At 47.2% G+C, this 19,943-nt stretch overlaps 1 protein-coding gene across 1 annotated transcript; it reads left to right on the forward strand.

The window, feature by feature from the left end:
• The first annotated feature begins 1,065 nt into the window (after nucleotides 1-1,065).
• LOC136048344 (kyphoscoliosis peptidase-like) lies at nucleotides 1,066-15,099 on the forward strand. The gene is made up of 6 exons (XM_065735978.1): nucleotides 1,066-1,721; nucleotides 3,980-4,097; nucleotides 4,795-4,912; nucleotides 5,411-5,602; nucleotides 6,748-6,938; nucleotides 12,381-15,099. The coding sequence occupies exons 1-6, from the start codon at nucleotides 1,086-1,088 to the stop codon at nucleotides 13,697-13,699; spliced, it is 2,574 nt and encodes an 857-aa protein (XP_065592050.1). The 5' UTR covers nucleotides 1,066-1,085; the 3' UTR covers nucleotides 13,700-15,099.
• The last annotated feature ends 4,844 nt before the right edge of the window (nucleotides 15,100-19,943 follow it).

The raw sequence follows: 19,943 nt of genomic DNA on the forward strand, positions 1-19,943 counted from the left end.
GGGGCACCCTCCAGTTTTGAGCGTCCATGGTCTCAACACATTCATGCATTAATGGAAAACAAACAGACAAACAAACAACAACAACAACAACAAAAACCACCCGATTGAGTCATTGAATCATTAAGGTTGGAGAAGATCAACACATCCAACCCCAACCCACCCCACCATGCCCCACTGACCACATCCCTCAGTGCCACATCCCCACGGCTCTGGAACACCTCCAGGGATGGTGACTCCACCACAGGGCAGCCTATTATTGCTGAGCGTGCAGTGTTATCCCATCTGGAAGAGGCTGTCCTACCCTCACAAGCCTCATCCCAAGCAGAGAGAGGAAAATCATCTTGCTTTCCTGGAAGAGCAAGGCCAGTGCCTGGTGCAGATGCTGAAAAGCCAGCGTGGGAGAGGCTGTATGCAGAGAGTGACAGTTCTGGGCGACACTAAGTGGCTCACAGCAGGCTCTGCTATTTGCATGGCACAAATAGTCACTTCATGATTAAAAACAACAACAGCAAATGGGAGCTAAACCAAGATAAAACCAGTGAGTTCTGTGCAAACACTGAGGGCACGTGAAAGCTGGCTCTGCCTACAGCTTTAACCCAATAACCCCATCAGTCCTGGATTGCACCTTCCACTTTGTCACCTGTTTTCTCCTGCAGGATTCTCACTCAGCTCAGCAGCATTTCAAGTGCAAAATGATAAAGGGTGACAGTATTTCTGCAGACCCTGAGTGGTAGAAACAAAGCTCAACAAATAAAAAATATTTTGGGTGGTAGGCTGGGAAAAAAAAGGAAAGATTTACAGAAAGGTGAACCCCTTTGGAACACCTAAACACTAATTACATTAATTCCTTGATTACTGCTTCTGAGGGCAAGGAGAAATGCTATATGACTGGACTGAGCTGGGCTTTAAACGTCCCTTCCAACTCAATCAATTCTGTAATTCTATGAATCTAATTTGGCCAACTCCCGTTGGCCAAATCCCCATTCACTGTAACAAACCAACCATACAGACTGGTGGACTTCTTTTGTTAAAAGAAACTCATCTGCTTTTCCACCCACAGGCGTTGTGACTTCTTCCCCCCACAAATGAAGACCAGCCATGATGGAGCCCAGCCATCCAAATCCCACACCATCAAAGCCAGAGAGCTGATTCTCTCCCCTCACTCCAGGAACAGGGACCACCATGAAAAACAACCCACCCACATTACATCGAGATGGACCCATCCTAAAAACCATGAAGAAAACACGATGCCATCCCATGCAGATGACATCTTGCCTGGTCAGAGAGGAGCTCAGAGGTCAGATGTCTGTAATGGCAACTTTACCTTGGGACACGTTTCCGAAGATACCAACCTCATTAGCTCAGAGAAACACCCCCACCGAGACAACAATGCAAACAGGGACAAGGATGGGGTGCTCAAGAAAGTCTCAGCTGTGCAAAAAGTGAGAGATGAGCGCAAGGAATCCCCCTCCAAGGGCGTTTTCATGTTTTGGGCCAACAAAGTTAACAACAGCAGGAAAGAGACCACTTTCCAAAAGCTACTGCAGAAATCGCCTGTGACTGCAGGAAACTCCTCTCCAGCTCTCCTTTCCCGGGAAAGACTTAGCTTAGAAGAAGAGAATCAGACTGAAAAACTCCAAAGAAAGACCAGGAGAGATCTCTTCTCTGACACAGAGGTTTTCAGACGTGTAGACACTCATGTCCTCCAAGTGAGCCAGCAGGTAGGTCCTGTGGTCCCTCAGCAGATCTGTCTCCTAACATTCAACTTTTCACCATATGTTCTGATGACAAGATGGTGCTTTGTGACAAAAGCAGGTGACCTCAAGGACACGGGGAGTTGCCCTAACCATGGCCAAAGGTCTACGTGCCAGGACACTGATTGGGGTTGTATTAGGGTTCCATCTGGAGACCCTTCTGGAGGGGTTCAATGGGGAGAGAAAGGGGCCATAGGATACTCCAAGGAAGGACAGGCTGTGTTTAGCTAGATGGGAGCTGGTAACCAGAGTGCATAAAAAACACAGCCAGCAACAGCCGCAGTCAGGCCACATCCAGCAATCTCTCCATACCTGTTGCAGCCTGAGTCTTATTTTTCTCAAGCAGGAGGCTTCAGCTGTGTCCTCTTCTCAGTCTGCACACTGTTATATGATGCTTCCTCTTTCTGGGTGCTTGGGAGCCCAGAAGAAGAGCACCAAATTCTTAATTCCTGTTACTTGAACCACACACTGCTGCTGTAATTTCCCCCTCGGGGGCAGCACAATTTGTCTGAGCAGTGAACTCACAGCTTAGATGTCAACCCATTAATGAGAGTGAAGAGGTACAGGGAATAATTGTGCTCTTTGTTATAGTTGAAACCTGCAATTTATACCTAGCCCGAGGCTAATGTCCCTTGGGAAGAAGGATGCTGTGGTGTTTCAGAGTCTACCTAGTCTATTAAAAGGAGAAGAGAGGGGGAGGGAGCTGGAAGAGAGGAGAGAGAGGATAATGAACAACCGAAAATACCTCTAAGGCAATGGGGAAGCCATGGGAACAACTTGTTTTCCTGTTTATCCATGGTTCATGCTGCATTAAAATCTGATGCACTTGGCCTTTTCCCCTTACATGGGATTTACCAGTGCCAAGACCAGCAGCAGAACAGCTCACTGAGTTTTGCACCTCTGGTGGCAGATGCTGCTTTGCTGGTGGTGCCCTGGGAATCCAGGATTTTCCTCTCTCTGCGCATCTGTACATGGGGATATTTGATGGAAGACCCCAGGCAGTACAGGTGCAGAGCTGACCCCCTGGGGGTGTTGCAGCTCTCAATGTAAGACCTAATTTTGCCATTTCTGATTGAAAGAGTATCATAGACTGAATTTACACCAAGATGTGACAATGGGGAAGCTGGAAGCTAGGTATTTAATGGACGAGTACTACTTTTCTTCCTTGGGAGTAATAATCATCACTTGTTTGCCCAGCAGCTACACAATCATGACAATCTCATAATGGAAATGCAAGAGCACTGTCATTTTAAAATAACTGCTCTCCAGTTGCATCTTCATTTTTAAACTCAGCATCACAAGGAAAATCTTTGGCTGCTACAAATTGTGACGTTTCCCATGTGCAAAGAAAGAGATTTCCACCTTAAGTTGGGGCAGGAAAGTCATTGAGGAATGGAATAGCAGGGGCAGGAGGCTGTAGAATTGAGCTGGACTAAATATAACCCAGTGGAAAAAAAAACCTACTGCTAAAAATACTTGTGCTAGCACAAAAGAGGGAAGAGCCCAGGAATGTGAATGAGTGAATGGGAGGAAAGGGGCAGAAAGGCTTTCTTTGGATAAAGGAATAGGTGAAATTTTAGTGGTAGGAGCAATTCCTTCCACCCATTTTGAGACATGAATTTGACTACTTTCACAGTGCCAAGAAAAGGATCTGAACCACAAGGATGCTTCTCTTATGCATAAATACTCATAGAAAAAGACCTCTAAGATCCCCAAAGCCCAACCCCAACCCACCCCACCATGCTCACTGACCATGTCCCTCAGTGCCACATCTCCACAGTTCTCAAATACTTTCAGGGATGATACAGAGACATTATTTGGTGCAGGGCTGGAAACACAATTTGCCCAGTTATACGCCAGATTCACACCACTGGAGAGATCTCTATAAGAAGACTCTCTGTGCAAAGGGACACCTTGACTGTGAGGGCACTGGAGTGATGACACTCCACATCCCCACCAGCTGCTCCAAAGAAATAGTAAATGCCACCTTCATTTCCTCCAATAGAAACTCCAGTCCTTAAGATCAAGCATATGAAAATGGAGAAATGTTCTACCACAAACCATATTTTTGGATTTCCAGTTCTAGAGGGGGAGAAATGAAGCTTTGGGGGGAGGGTTTGTGATGTACTTTCTCTTTCCAGCAAGCCCATCACGTCAGCAGTCACAGACCCATGCAGTTATGACACCAAGGGTGCCTTTAAGCTCACCTATCCTCTCCATTGCAGCTGAAACCGGGGCACACCAGGACATCCATCAAGGCCATTGTTCCCCTGATCACTGCCAAATCCCAGAACAAACTGGAGATGGTGCGGGCCATATGGTTCTGGCTTTGCCATAACATTGGTAAGTCTGGTCCCACTGTTTTGCAGTCACATGGTGGAGCTGACAGCACCTTTCTTGGAGGAAACCTGGATTTTGGCTTTTTATGTCCTGCAGAACAGATTCTACAATGTTCTTGCTGCAACCACAAACTGAAATATTCCCCTCTCAACTTTGGGAAGGTGCCTGGGATAGGAACTGGTCACAGACTGAGAGTCTCCATCCTGAAAATGACACCTGCTTAAAGCACAACCCACCACGTGGGTACCAGACCCAAAGAAACACCAGTAAAGCTCTCAGCTTCAATGCATCGGAGGGCATTTCCCCAATAACGGGTGTATGGTGCAAATGCAAAGAAACCAAGCTATGCCTGTAGCAGTCATCTGGGGACACCAGAATCTCAGCACAATGCAGCCACTTCGTGCTACTTTACCCTACTACATCCATGTGTGCAAGACAATATGATTGTCACTGTACCTCACTTGAATGGCACAAGCACTGTTTACATGCACTGAGAACCCAATTCCCCCGAGGCTTTAGCAATTCTTTGCTCGTATGGGCAACTGTCAAACTCTTGAATAATGATTGGAAGAAGAGCTGTCATGGCTTCCAGGGAGGGTAGACAGAGAAACAGGGTTGGGCAGGAGAAGGAATGGGATCATTTTGGAAATAATAAGTCCTTACGTTAGCCTGAAATTAGGTAGTATTCTCCCTTTCCTAGAATATGATGTGGACGGCTTCCTGGGGCTCTCTCAGAAGATCCACATGCCAGAGCAGGTCCTGGAGACAGGAAGAGCTGTGTGTTCTGGCTATGCTCATTTGTGCCAGGAAATGTGCAGGTAAAACTTGCCTTGGGCTTTCTCCTCCTGCCCCCTTTGAAGATCTGAGAATGGAACATAAAGATGGTACGGGCATTGCCCCACAAGTGGGAAAGAATCATAGAATATCCCAAGTTTGAAGGTACCAATAAGGCTCATCGAGTCCAACCCCTGGCTCCACCCAAATATCAGACCACGTATCTGAGAGCACTGTTCAAAAAGCATCTGAACTCCAGCAAACTCCAACGCTATTTCCCCACCACGTCCCAGGGCACAGCAGCTGCCTCTCTTCTTTCCTGCTCGGTTGGAGGAGCAGATCAGAATCAGAGATACAAGGAATAAAGGTTTGGAGTGAGCAAGGGGGTTGTTGAGAATTCAGCCAACTTCTGTCACGAAGAAGAGCAGGGCCTTGGCTTGAAGGAGGTTGGGCTTACCGTGGAAGTTGGGTTGGTTTCCAAAAAGCAAACACCAAGCAGTGTTTGGTATGTTCTTACCTTTTCTGCTGTTTCTTCATGGCAGGGAGGCAGGTCTGAGCAGCGTGGAGGTCCCAGGGTTCAGTCGAGGACCGTGTGCTCGTGGAGGTCGGCAGTGCCAACAGCAGAAGAGCAGCCACATGTGGAATGCAGTGCAGCTGGAGGGACAGTGGTGGCTCCTGGATGCCTGCTGGGGCGCAGGCACTGTGGACACAGAGAGCAGGTTGTTCGTGCCCAGGTGAGACAGCCCCTTCCCCACCACCTCTTGAAACATTCCTCAGCACAAATGGACAAGGGCTGGCCTTGGAGATGACCATCTCAAACCTTCTAGTAGACCCTCACCAGGTTTGCCACGCCTTGAGCTTTCGTTTCAGATGCATTCCCAGACACCACTTGCAGATGGTCCACTTTTAACCACAGTGGTTGCTCAGGAACCTCATGCAAAAATAGACAATCTACACAAACGTTTCCATCCAATGCCTTACTCTCCAAGCTGTGGTGGTAACTTCTCAGGTAATAACCAACTCCACTCCCCACCAACGTATTTTCTTTTGTGCTGAGTGTCATTTTTGACATAACAAATCCTTGTTTTTACAGCGACTTCGCTCTTATGTGGCTCCACACATAATTACTTGAGATTTCTTAGCCCATGCTAAGCAAATAATGACTCTCACAGAGGTTATTTGTACAATCTAATAATTTCCATTAACTATATTATGGGATTGACATTTTTAATTTTTTTTTCTCCCTAATAATGCATAATGAAATAATTGTGGAATTTCTAATAGGTAATTATCTTGCTGAGAACAGTTTATAACACCAGTGAGCATGGGTTGTTTTTAACTGAGTACGGAGAAAAGAGCAGAAGCAGACTAAAACATCACCTATGGCAACAGGCAGCAATAACAGCTGCTTGTGGGTCCATCCCCTGGGGGATATGGTCCTGGCTGGGCAGACTAAATGTCAGTGTTCTCAGAGCCATCAGATCAACAGATGCAGAAAGACTTCCCACCATGAACCCAACACAAGGATGAAAACTGACCCACTCAACAATTGCATAAGCAGAGCTGATATCTGGAAGGTCAAGTTGAATGCATTCAAATTGAGATGCATTTATCCTAAAAACAAAACCAAACATGGGTAAACACATCGAAGGGGTCAGAGGACTGGGTATATGCAAAACAAGATTATTAACTACTATAACATAGTTAATCTGGAATGTCTAAATGAGAGCTTGGCCTTTCCTCACTCATGTCGGTTCCGTTCTGATGGTGTGAGTGGTGGTGAGTGAGCTCCCTCCTTGTACATCAGTATCTCATCACTCACCAGGATGCTAAGGGTTTTCCTGCTCCCTCCATGGTGCCCTCTCCTCTCACCTTGCAGGCATGATGATTTCTTCTTCCTCACTGACCCTGAGCACTTCATTGAGACCCACTGGCCAGAGGACCCTGCGTGGCAGCTCCTACAGCCCCCCATCTCACGAGAGGACTTCGAGCAGAGAGTGTTTAAAACTTCAGAATTTTTCAGACTTCAGCTCTGCCTCCTTTCTCCAAACACTTCCCTCCTCAAAACAGGTAAATGCAAAGCAAGGGGTAAATCCAAGTGATGTAAAAACTAGTTTGCTTTCAAGAAGTCCAAACTGAGGACATTTCCCATTCAAAAGTGGACCATCTGTTGATCTTTGAGGTCCCTTCCAATCCAAGCTATTCTATGATCTATCTATTTTTTAAGCACATGTTTAACATCCAGTAGAGCAGAGGAACATATTTGAGCAATGTCTGGAGTCACGACCATTGTGTGATTAGTAAACTGGGAATTAGGATTCATAAATTATAGCTAATGGCTCCAAATCACTCGGACCCTTTTGTACACGGCTTTTCCCCTCTAAATTCACCAGCAGTAGCAAAATAGTTTTGAGATACCTGAGACACAATAATCCTCATTGTGTTCACCAGATGGGGAGGGACACTTTCAGACAAAACATGGCCTGAAAGTCACGTCCCATATTCTGAAAGTGAAGTGAGGGTGGAGTTCTTTTTCCTTGATTGTAGTTTTCTGACTATTTTTCAGAGGTCAGATGCATCGTGATAGATACATATAATCTTTCTGGACACGTTTTGTACATCCATTGCCCTGGATGGTTCTGTGTGCATATAGATTTCCCCTGCAGTTTATTTTATCAGCAGAGCCAGCCAGGAGATAAAGCTATCTCAGATTGTTGTCAGGCTTATAGAAAATGAACGTACAACAAGGCCCACCAGGAGGCTTTTGACTGGGAGAATTTATTACTTACCCAGGAGAAAAAATCCTCCAGTATTTCCAGGACACTGGGCACTGTTGAAATTGGCTGTTGCTACCTTTGGAGCAGCAAGAAGCTTGCATAAATCCAGTGAAACTGGGAATAGTTGGAGAGGACGGTGATACCTTTATGCAGAAGTCTTACAGTGCCTCTCCACTGTAGAAGCTCAGAGCATGGCAGGGAAAGGACTTGGTCTTCTTCTACCAACGGCCATGCAGCCCCAAAGCCACTTTCCATCACTAATTAGCATTTCTGGTCAACTGGAGAGGTGGCAAAGGATTGTAGGCTTAGTGATTCTCATCTACAAGTACAGTTGTAAGGTGAAACCAGGAAACTACAGGCCTGTCAGCCTCACTTCAGTGTCAGGAAAGGTTATGGAGCAAATAATCTTGAGGAAGATCACAAAGTATGTGCAGGACAACCGAGGGATCAAGTCTAGCCAGAACAGGATCACGAAAGGCAGGTCCTTGTTGATCAACCTGATTTCTTTCTATGATCTAGTGACTCACTTGGTAAACGAGGGGAAGGCTGTTAATGTAGTCTACCTAGACTTCAGCAAAGCCTTCAACACTGTCTCCCACAGTGAACACACTCCCTGCAGAAGGTGGCAGCCTGTGGCTTGGACAGGTACACTCTTTGCTAGGTAAAGAACTGGCTGGTGGGCCAGGCCCAGAGAGTGGTGATCAATGGAGTTAAACCCAGCTAGCATGAACGGTGTTTCCCCAGGGAAAATTTAATTATCTTTACTGATGACCTGGACAAGGGCTTTGAGTGTACCCTTCAGTAAGTTTGCAGATGACACCAAGTTGTCTGGAAATGTTGTCTGCCTGGGAGTAACACCTAGATGTTGTACGTGTTGGTCATGGTTCAGCGGGCAACATTGGTGATTGGACTGGATGATCTTGGGGGCCTATCTTAACCTTGGTGACTCTATGATTATAAATGGAGGGATGGGGAGGCTGAAAAGTCCCTTTCAGGTCCCGGCCATGAGGGAGCTCCAAGGCATACAACCAAGTAACACAGAAGTTGTAGCCTCAGAGGACAAACAGGAGATCAGCAGCCCAACCAGCCCTTTTATCTGCATGCCAAAGTGATAAATTGCAGAACATGGACTCCCACCAAATATCATTAACTGTGGTAGAAAAGCCCAAAGGGAAGAATGAGAAAAAGTATTTTGTTATTCTCTCTCCTCCCTTTCCTCAGTTTTTGATAGCTAAAAGGCATAGAAACAGAACCCAGCAGCAGCTGAGGGCTTTGGGCCTTGCTGACCCTCTAGATGCCATGAACTAAGTTTTCCTTGGAAGAAAATTTAAGGGTGCAAAGCAAAGCACATTTCAGCACACTGCTGCTCTACAACCCCTTAGAAATCCTGACGCACTGAACTCATTGGCTGAGCTGGATATAGGCACAGCTTTCCTTTTTTCCTCCAAAACTGAGACAAAAGGAGACTTTCCCATTAGAACATTAGAAAAAGCCAACATTTTTTTTTTTCCCCTAGTGATTTTTTCATCTCGTGTCGGGGAGCAGCTTTCCTGAGCCTGGTTTGAATGGTTTAACTGCTGCCATTAGTCTCAACATCCAGTGCCATATCAGAAGTGTGCACCAAATTACAAAACCAAGTTTGCAAACCAAGCCAGAGGTCTGCTTTTGTTGATGCAAAATTATGATTATATTGATCTTGGTCAAGGGAGGTAAGCCAGGATCTTAAACATCCAAGACAAACTGAGTAAAAACACACCCAAGATCTTTGGTGTAAAATCTTTTATCCATTCTTACCTTACTGTGGATCAATTCCTGCCGCATTACATTTGAACAGTTCCCATCTCTGTAAAATGCTGAAAAGCTTTCAGCCAAGATTCCTCCCACAAACCACTACTATCTGAGGGAAGCTAGATGAGGAACACCTTGCAACAGTACCTGATTTTCAGGAAACACCTGGCATCTATCCTCTGTAAACTCAGCCCATTTCACTGATAATGTGTCCTGAGCCATTAGAGCCGGTACAGTCAGAGAATCGTTAAGGTTGGAAAAGACCTCTAAGATCCCCAATCCCAACCCATCCTCATCCTCCACCACGACCACTGACCACGTTCCTCAGTGCCACATCTTCACAGTTCTTGTACACCTCCAGGGACAGTGACCCCACCACCTCCCTGGGCAGCCTGTGCCAGTGCCTGACCACTGTTTGGGAAAAGAAAGCTTTCCTAATATCCAACCTGACCATCCCCCGGCACAACTTGAGGCCATCACCTTCCTTCCTAAGCTGCAGACAAGGAGGGCATTTAGTCCTATGGAATTACAGCTTTGTAAGACTTTTGTATACAGAAAGGCAGACATTGGTGGCATGCTGTAGATAGAAACAGCTAGAGTGGGAGAGGTGCAGGGAAGACTTTGAGCCAGAGCTTTGAGAAATTAGAAACATGCCTGTACTTCCATGGTGTTTTTTCCCCCCCAAAAAAACAATTAATGCAACATACATTGACCTCCTGCAGCGCTGGGGGTGCTGACATGGGAACCCACCCCCAGCTTCACCTGGCCTCCCTGAAAACCAGGAATCTTTAGCTGGCGGTTTGAATTAACTCAGTAAAACAGACTCATGTTTGTTTTAAACGTAGCCATCAATTATCTCCTCGGGTCCCCTTCCCAGAGCAAAAACGCATTGCTGGTTTCCCTATCTCATCATCGCTGGCTCCGCTGCATACAATGTTCTGTTCTTTTCTTTCTTCCTAAAGATCCTAATATGATGCAGCCAGCCAGGCCAGCAGCTTCGGAAACTAGCATAGAGGGAATTTAATAACAAGAAAACCTGCAGTTAATAAAGTCTGTCATCAGTAATGTCTCCACTGAACACTTGCCAGGAGAGAATTGTTTGCACTTACTGTGTGAGCCAAGTCACAGCTTCAACAGGCAAGGCACAAATAAAACCCAGCCTCCCCATTCTTTTCACGTCTCTCTGTTTCAACCTACCAAGAAAGATCTGTGGGGCAAACAATGAAAAAATCCAGATACAAACAGGGAAAAAGAGAAAAAAAGAAAAGGAAAAGAAAAAAAGAAAAAGTCTCCCCGTTATTCATTATATTCATTAGATTATGCAACACGTTTCGCAATCCAAGAATTAGCAAGGGACAATTTTTTCAGCATGAAAAGAGAGGCTTTTGTCATTTTGTGTTAGCACCCCAAACAAATGAACATCGCGCACGGCGCGGGTGCCAATCCCAACCATGGGCTCCTGCGGTGCCATCGCTCCGTACCGCTCGCCTCTCTCCAGCAAAAATGTTGTGGTGAGGATGGGACGACGCAGAGCAGCCACACTTGGGACATGAGATGAGTCCCCCCTGGGTGCTCAGGGGCACTGGGTAATGAGGAGCAGGCTTGATTTCTACAGGCCTTGAGGATGGCGGGTTGGAGCTTGCATTGCAGTACGCCAGTGTCTGGGAAGCACACTGAGATCCTCCAGGGGTGAAAGAACTCAATGTCTCGTCCTCTGTGGTGGTTTTTCTCATCCTCTCCCCTGTAACCTAAAGCAAAAGGGTACAAAATACCATGAAAGCAGGGTTTTATGGCCAGGCAGCCCCTGGTACATCCCAGTACATGGGGTGATGCAGCTCACCACATGCTGAAAGCAGCCTGCTGTTGGCTGGTTAGATGGTCCCATCTTCTTCAGGGTCTGTGAAACCTTGCTCTGTCCCTACTATGCAACCAACCAACCAGCCCTTCTGCCCAGGAGCAGATGGAGAGCCTAGGGGAGGGTTTGCTGCACCAAGCAGTAGAGGGCAGTGGTCAGTGAACCAAGCTGCTGGAGCTCAAGAAGCATTTAGACAACGTCCCTTGACACCGACTTTGAATTCGTGGTCCTGTGTGGTTGGATTCAATGATCCTCACTGGGCTCTTCCAGCTTGGGATTTTCTATCATTGGAAGACATGGCACACATGGACGGGTGACAGCAGGCCACATTGTGCTTCTTCAAAGGGATCTCCCTTGGAGATGCTTCAGTTCTGGGTACGACTACGGGCTCAGACTGGCTGAAAGCCTCCTCCTGCACCCTGCCTGTGCCTTCAGGTTTGCTGCTGGGTGCTGCATGATGGCCCCGAGCAGAAGCTTGCTTATGTCCCCTCAGAGAGCAAAAGTCACTGGGAAAGACCCAGAACTCACCCACCCAAACAAAGTACCATCGCCAGATGGCAATACCAACACATCCCTTCCAGTCCCTTCTGTTTTCCTCTTCTGCCTGGTTAGGACACACTGCAGACCAGAAGCTTGTTGATGCTTGTTATTTATGGTTGTGGGATCTCCCACCAACCAGGCTGGGAAATTCTGATCCTGCCAGTTGCTTTGTTGAAATGACACCACCGTAGAAGACCTGCAGCTTAGAGGAATGACACCAGCTCAAGAAGCCATGCCATGATAACCTCCACATGGGATGCTAGCTTTGTTCTGAGTGTCTCAGGACCCAAAGTATAACTACTCGTTTTTCTCTCCAGACATAATAGCATCAACATTTCTCTTTCAGCAACGACAGAAAAATAGTATGAGGTGAGGAAGCATGTCTCACTGGGGTTCTTCAGCAGATAGGGTTAAAACAAGTAGGAGAAACAACTCTCAGTCTCCTGCACAGATCATTTCGGTCCATACCACCAAAGACCTGAGTCTGAGATAGGAATGTATTACACTGCTGATGAAGGTTTGTAAAAAGGTGTTTTGTTCATCCTCCTACAGCCCATGGAGAGGCATCAGTGATGCTGGGGAGCACTCATCCAACAGAGTTCACCTACCAGCTCTCCAAACTCCAGGGCACTGCAACCACAGAGGATGTAGGCTCTGCTCACGGGATGATGACAGTGTCTGAGAACAGTGTGACTATCAAGGTGATTCCCCCGACCAAGGGTCTGTATGACCTCATGATCTTTGCACGTCACGCTGACGCTCCGGACCCTTACAAGTGGGTGTGCTCCTATCAAATCCTATGCCCAGAGCCACATAATGGGGAGGCACTGCCTGAAAACCCTTTTCGTTTTTGGGGCCTTCATCAAAAGGTGAGAGATTTTGGCATTGAGGAAAGCAGCTACAAAGGAGAGCTGCTCGTTGCTCCACAGGGGACTTTGCTCTTGACTTTCTGGACATCAAGACCCTTGCTTGCCACCTACGAGCTGGTGAATAAAGACTTAGATTCCACTCTGAGCCAGAAATGCCTGGCTGCTCAAGCTGAGGACAAGAAACTGAGTTGCCACATACTTTGTCCTTTCCAGGGTTACTACCGTCTCTCCATGTTTGTGAAAGACTTAGGAGCTACCTCCTTCAGGAACACAGCTAATTTCCTCATTCACTGCTTGGGACCTGTCAACCAGAACGAGCTCTTCCCCTTGGGGCTGAGCATGCACTGTGGGAGCGGGATCAGCTCCAGGGGCTGCGGCCTCTCCAACCCCAGTCACTCTGACCCCATCATCACCACCAAGCTGGGCAAGTGCAACATCACCTTCCACGCCCGGGCTGATGTCGAGGTGACCGCCAGCTTGAGCAAAGACAAACTCAGCAGCACCGAGTACCCCCTAGAGAGGTACGTGTTGGTCACCCATGTGAAGTCTAAAGTCAGCGTGTGCATCCTGCTCCCGGAGCCGGGCGTGTTCAAAGTGGGGCTTTTTGGGAGAAACAGAGACCGTAAGGAGTTTGTCCATATTTGTGACTACGTCGTGCGCTGTTTCTCAGAGCCACGTTGGCCTCCTTTCCCCAAGGTCTACAGCCTGTGGAGGAGAGGGTGTGTGCTGCTGGAGCCACGCACAGGCATCCTCCAGGAGCAGAGCTGGGTCCGCTTTAGGGTGAAAGTGCCAAAAGCCCACAGAGTGGTGGTCTTTGGGCAGGAGAAGACAGCACTACAGCTGAACCCCAGCTCTGTTTGGGAAGGGGAGGTGTTCAGCGGGGCAGCTGGGATGCGCATCCAACTGGCAGCCAGCTTCAGCCTGTGCTGCTCCTCCATGGAGGTCCTCCTGGAATTTGAGGTGGGACGTGGCCCACCTGCCTCCATGGGGTGCTCAGGGTAAGCTGAGCGCTCCGCAAAGGGTGTAGAAAGCCAAGGGGAGAAGCAGAAGTTCTTAAAAATGAAAAATGTTGAGACACGGACAGAAATCCCAGAATATTACATCACGTTGGGGGGAGTCTGTGTGTTGCATGCGGAGCTTCTCTTCCCGCAGGATATCCAGATGCTTTCTGGGGCCTCCTATCCCACTTGGAGACCTTGCTGCCACGTAAATCAGGACCAACATATGGAAGGCTCCTCATATTTTGCTTCTGTCAGAGGAAACCATTGTTCAGCTTCTCTACAGGAAGGATGTCTCACTGCTTATTACCAGCTTGAATAATCATTTGGAATGTTTCGTTTGACATCTATTCAAGAACTTGGAAACCCACAGTTTCCCTCTCTGGAGAGGATGACAACAACAACAATTTAAAAAGAAAAAAAACAAAACAAAAAAGCCCACACCGGAGCCAACAGCATCAGATGGTAGCAAGATTAATAAAAAAAAAAACGTAAATAGTAAAGAAAGGAGGATCTCCTTGCAGAGGAAATCTGTGCTTAGGCAGAGGAGAGGGGAAAGGAAGGAAGGACATACTGTATTTTATCAACCACGTCTTCAAAATATCTTCCAGGTCTTCATCATCAAGGCTGACATGCAGATGCACACTTCTGAGAGCCAAGGGCTTGAAATTAAGAGAGGGAAGAGGCGAGGAAGTGGTTCTGCAGCCAAGGCTCCCAACCACAGAGTGGAAAGCACAGACAACTGCTCTTAGATTCTGGCACGTGTTGCAAGGCACCATAAACAGGAGACGGGCAGGGCCCATGAAGCATCCAGAACACTTAGTTGTTGTTTGAAGAAAACATGCAGTAAGAATCTAAAGTAAAAGGCAGGAAAAGCAATTACATCATCTGATGCTTAGAAACGGTGCTACTGTTGGGATAAATTTAGAGACCACGGGCTGGAAAATACGCAGTAGAAATACTTCTCCATGCCTGCAATGGGTTTTCTGGCTGCAGTAATGAAGAACTGCTGGTTAACTTTGGATGTTGTGCAATAGATGGGGAAGGGAGACTGCTTTCTTCAGGTCCAGCAATTTAAACTTGACCTGTAGCAAAAGCTGAAATAGATTTGAACCTTCTCTGCTCCTGGAAGTCAGGCAATTACAGCTGATGTGCCAGGATCTGCATTTCTCCACAAACTTGCTGGAACCATCCTGGTGTGTTGGAAGATTCTTGGGAAGAGCAAAGTTCAAGGACTGCTCTGAACAAAGAGAAGCACCTGCAATGGCAGACTCAAGCAAAACACTTGCCTGCCACACTAAAGAGCAATGTGAAATGTACAGATCCATCTCCCCTCACCTGTAGGTTTGCGGCTCCCTGTGGGGCCACTGCTTGGATAGATTAAAAAACAAACAAACAAAAAAACCCTGTGTGATTCAGTTTCTTCCTGTGCCCTTCAGAATAAACACAGACAAAATCTCTGCTCCCTCTGAGACCAAGCCAACTGCCCAGAGCCCAGTCCCCAAAACCAGAGCTCGAATCAGTGTTTTCCTCCAGCTGAGCACCTTTGCAGGGACATCCCATAAGCAATGGACTTCTGACCACATCACGCTCAGTATGCAGCTGTCCAGAGCTCCCCAACCTGCACATTGCCACGGATAACACCGCTTGTGAAATTATATCTCCCTAAGACTGCTGTTTTTTCTTTGTTCTGTGGAAGAATTTTGGCATGGCAATCCGAAATGGTCAACAAGAGAAATGACTCTCAGTTCCCCTTGCCATCTTCCCCTCCAGGTAAAACTCAGCTTTAATTAATTCCTCTTTATCCATCATAAATGAGGTCCAGGTTAGAGTTAATTTGATCTGGGGTCCAAACAACTTATGTCAGCATATAATTACAGGAAGTGCTGAGAATTTTAACCATAATCCCACAGGGGAATTTTTTTTTTTTTTTTTTTTTTTTACTTCAAGGATCTGAAGTCAATCCTCTCATATTTCCTCTCTAGGCACGCTTGGGTATAGCATGCAACCCATCCTAAATGTCATTCTGGTTTAGGTGTATGTACCTCAAAGCCCACACCCCCCAGCTCTTGAGTGCCTTTGCAACAAACACCAGCAACACTTCTCCAACAATAACAGCCCTGGAGCAAGCGTCACTCATGAAAAAACAATGGGAAGAGAAAGAACACTCCTGCATGTCTCTTCCTCTCACTCCCTCTGCCCATCAGGATTAAATTAGGTAAGGATGGATTACAACACATACCTGCAGCTACAAAACACGCCTAGCTCTGAGCTAATCTTGGTTCAGAAAGTCAATGGGAGGCCTCCAGGCGTGCATGGAGCTTTGGGCAGCACAAAGATGAACAGGAGGGCTTGTGCTCAGCTCTATCAGCAATTCAAGAGCCAAAGTCAAAAGAAAGTAATACCAGGATGGGCTGAAGCTGAAACCTCCATACTAAAAATGCTAACTTCTATGTAGTCATGAGATATCAACCAAACGTGGGGTTCAAACTCTTCACCTTCGCCCATTTCCCTGTGCTACACCTGTACATAGGTGGTCATTAGAGTGAACCACGTTATGACTTGTTTAGTTTATCCTATGAGGCTATAACAGTTGTGTCCACACAACGTGTGTTTTCTTCAGCTTCTTGTGCTGCTCTTGCAGCTTCAATAAAAAGAGTAGGACCAATCTGCAGTAGGATATCCACAATTGTGGTAAGAATTACTGACTTTAGAATTATATCATCACAAAGGTTGGAAAAGACCTCTAAAACCATCAACCCCAAGCCATCCCCACTGACCACGTTTCTCAGTGCCACATCTCCACAGTTCTGTAACAGCCCCAGGGACAGTGACCCCACCACTCCTGGGCAGCCCATTCCAGAGCCTGACTACTCTCTCTGAGGAGAAATGTTTCCCTAATATCCAACCTGACCTTCCCCTAGCACATCTAAGGCCATACCTCTCATTCTATCACTGTTTCCTGTGAGAAGAGGCTGATTTTTTGAAGGACCAGGCCCAATGAAAACATCTACATGTAATCAGAGGAATCCCACATTGAGTACAGTAACAGCACAAAAACTGCTTCATTCAATCAGGTCAGAGAACGTGGCTGGAAAAGCAGTCCTTGCATTGCCCAAGCATCTTCAAAATACAGAAAGATGAAACATCACCAACTTTCAAGAGTGATTTCAAACATTTCCTCTTCGGTCTGACAACTGGGATTTCATGGCAAAGATGAAAGAGAAGAATGGATATAGGCAGGAAGTATGTATGTAAGAAGGGTGTTCCTCAAAGCTGAGCCAAACTTTCATGCAGTCACCTGAGATGCATAAGCAGGAGCAATCCTGTTCAACAAGTCCTCAGGGATACAGCTGGGAGGATGAGCGAGAGGGAGGAAGGGTTAAAAAATATGTTTGAGAGAAAGCTGGGCTGCGTCCTGCTCTCTGCAGGCTGGCACGTGAGCGGGGTTGGAGACAGACCTTGCTAGAGGTGCTGTCCCCCTCCAGGTTGGCAACACTGGTAACTGGAAAAGGTGAATCTGGGAAATCTTGCATGAAATAGCACAGGTGACTGCACAGACCCCTTCCCTCAGGAAAAGGGAGGAGGAGGCAACGAGCAGGTGTTTTCACAGGCATCAGGAGAGAGGACTTGCAGAGATTGGAGGTTGGTGGGAAAGCTGCAAATGGCATTTCTGTAACAGCAGAGGTTAGCTCCTGGGCAGGCTGAGCACCAGGCAAACACGTCTCCCAGATCCCACGTTATGAAGGATTTAAGCTACTAAGCCATTTTACAAAGCTATCCAACCGTGGGCACCCTGTTAGCGTTTTCATGACTGCAGCCAAACATGTTCCACCTCTTGGGCTGTGAAAACAGCCACAGGACACGAGCAGGACAAGAACAAAAGAGAGAAGAAACAGCTTCTCACGGCACCGAGGAGCTGAACCCTTTAGCAGACTCGTTGAGGGCACTGAAGTGATGATAAAACCATGACATCATATTTCCAGCACTTTTACTTGCTGTACCAACATCTTCACTGTTGTGTCTCTGCTGCTTTGGGTACACTGCGTACTCAGATAGGTAAGAAAGAAACCTCAGCTATCATCAATTCTGCTCACCGTGAATAAAAGCACGGTAACCAAGGTTACTCGGGTTTTGCTCTCTTGTCATTTTTGTTCCCAGAGAAAGCAGTATTCTCCCCTCCTGCTTTTGCTGGTGTGTGGACAGCAGCCTTCCCATGGAGGATGGGTTCAGGCTCCTCTTGGTGGTGGCCAGTGGCACAACACGGGGCAATGGGCACCAACTGGAGCCCAAGAAGTTCCATCTGCAGAGCTCCTGAGCTGAACTGCATCCCAGGTTGGATAATTAGTCTCTTTATCTTAGAGACATGCTTAGGCAGTCTTTTGCTTTCCCCTAAGCTTTCTCCAAGGAGAGTTTGAATTGAATCTTTCAGGTATCTCAGAATGGGATACATAGCTCAGATCCCCAAAACAGCTGCCATCGAAGAAGTAAAACTGAAGCAAGGAAACAGTTGTGCTTTTGCACTTTGTTTTCTTTCTCCCACCTTCTTTTTACCTACCCTTGGGAGGATAACAGAGAGCAACATCTGCTGATGGCCTGGCCGTGCTGTGCTCAACTGGGGAAGGGCTCCACGCAAGGGACCTGAAGCTCAACATGACTCTAGACACACACTGAGGTCTCTCTGCTGGGTTTGGGGAATGGAGAAGAGCTGAGCTCTTTATGGAAGACTTCAATAAAGTTGGAAAAGGCCTCTGAGATTCCCAAGCCCAACCTTGCCCCACCATGGCCACAAACAATGTGCCTCTGTGCCACATCTCCAAGGTCCTTGAATACTTCCAGAGGAAGTGATCCCAGCACCTCCCTGCGCAGCCTGTGCCAATATGTGCAATATATACCCTCAGCAACCTCACTGCTGCCCCATTTGGCACTGGCAATAAGTGTTCAAGGGGAGGGTTGAAGCTGCCCCATGACACACTGCAGTTGCACCATCCACAGAGACATCAGCTTCAGCTCCCCACCATCCACAGCCCCATTTCCCTCTGCCTGCATGACCATCATTTCCCACAGCCCCTTGGCTTTTATTTCCAAGCAAGGCTCGCCGTCTCCCTTTTCCTCCCTTAGAAATGAAAGAGGAAATTTGGCTGCATACGATATGTAATTAATTGAAGGGCTCCAATATACAGAGACAAAAGGAGAAAAAAAAAAAAGCCAGTTCAGCTAAAAAATTAATCTGCAGATGATGAGTTGATGGCTTTCTGCAAGCTAAAATCTTTCCCAGGTATTAGTTAATGCTTCAAGGGCTGCCTGACAGCCTCAAGGCTGTTAGAGTTCCTTCCCCAGAAATCCAGAGGTTGGCAAGGCTGCCCATGGCAGGGGGTTGGAAGTAGATGATCTTTAAGGTCCCTTTCAACCGAAGCCATTCTATGGAGCAAGGATTTAGATGAATAGTATGGGGCAGGGAGAGCACTGCATGGAGAACTGCACATTTAGAGCAGGAAAATAAACAGCAATAATATCTAAAATCACAAAGAAAATACTGATTTGCTCCCCCCCATAGAACAACAGCACCCTGTTATTTGCTGGCTGGGATGGCAATGAGAAGCTGCTGGGAAAGCCCACAACATGAGCTCTACAGCCAGCAGGTTCATGACCCAAACCGGGCAGACCTTCGCAAGCTGCATGCATCACTTGCTCTTGAAACATCAGCTGGGAGCTCAAGCAGGGCTACTGAGTGCAAAAAAAGGGATGAGGCTTCTCATGTTGGGCAAAACTTACTGCACATGATCATGAATGTTCTCTCACAGCGAAGAGCTTGGTCTAGGACAGGAGGGAAACTGCCTCCCCGGCCCACACTGGTGGCTGTATTCCCCCACAGCAGGCTTTGCCAGAGGAATCCTCCACGCTGCCTTTTGCAGACATTCAGTTTTGTTCAGAAGTGATTGTAACTTCTCTCTCCTCACCGTCAGCCAAGAAAGCAGCAGAGGGATGAACTCAGCACTGTCTGTGAGCCAGCTGCATCAGGAGCTCTACAAGATGTGAACTCCTCTGTGTGTGTCCCAGAGGAACTGGTGAGCTCGAGACAGAGTTCAACACATCCTGGATGGTGCTGATGTGGTCCTGCTCTGCTACTGCATCCCAGGGTGCTGGGTAGTGCCATCTAGATCCACAAGGGGGGAAATTTGAAGTTTAAGAAGAAGGAAAACCCATGGTTCTAACCATGTGAAAAGAAGTTAGCCCCATTTCCCAGT

The sequence above is a fragment of the Cyrtonyx montezumae genome, unplaced genomic scaffold, assembly GCF_038088225.1.
Source record: "Cyrtonyx montezumae isolate F1298 unplaced genomic scaffold, pur_monq_1.0 scaffold_2, whole genome shotgun sequence".
NCBI classification, from domain to species: Eukaryota; Metazoa; Chordata; class Aves; order Galliformes; family Odontophoridae; genus Cyrtonyx; species Cyrtonyx montezumae.

Excerpts from the sequence above, each read along its gene's own strand:
- LOC136048344 (XM_065735978.1), top strand. The coding sequence starts at position 1,086 with ATGAAGACCAGCCATGATGGAGCCCAGCCATCCAAATCCCACACCATC. Across the intron at positions 1,722-3,979 it reads TCCTCCAAGTGAGCCAGCAG|CTGAAACCGGGGCACACCAG; the intron begins GTAGGTCCTGTG and ends TCTCCATTGCAG. Across the intron at positions 5,603-6,747 it reads AGCAGGTTGTTCGTGCCCAG|GCATGATGATTTCTTCTTCC; the intron begins GTGAGACAGCCC and ends CTCACCTTGCAG.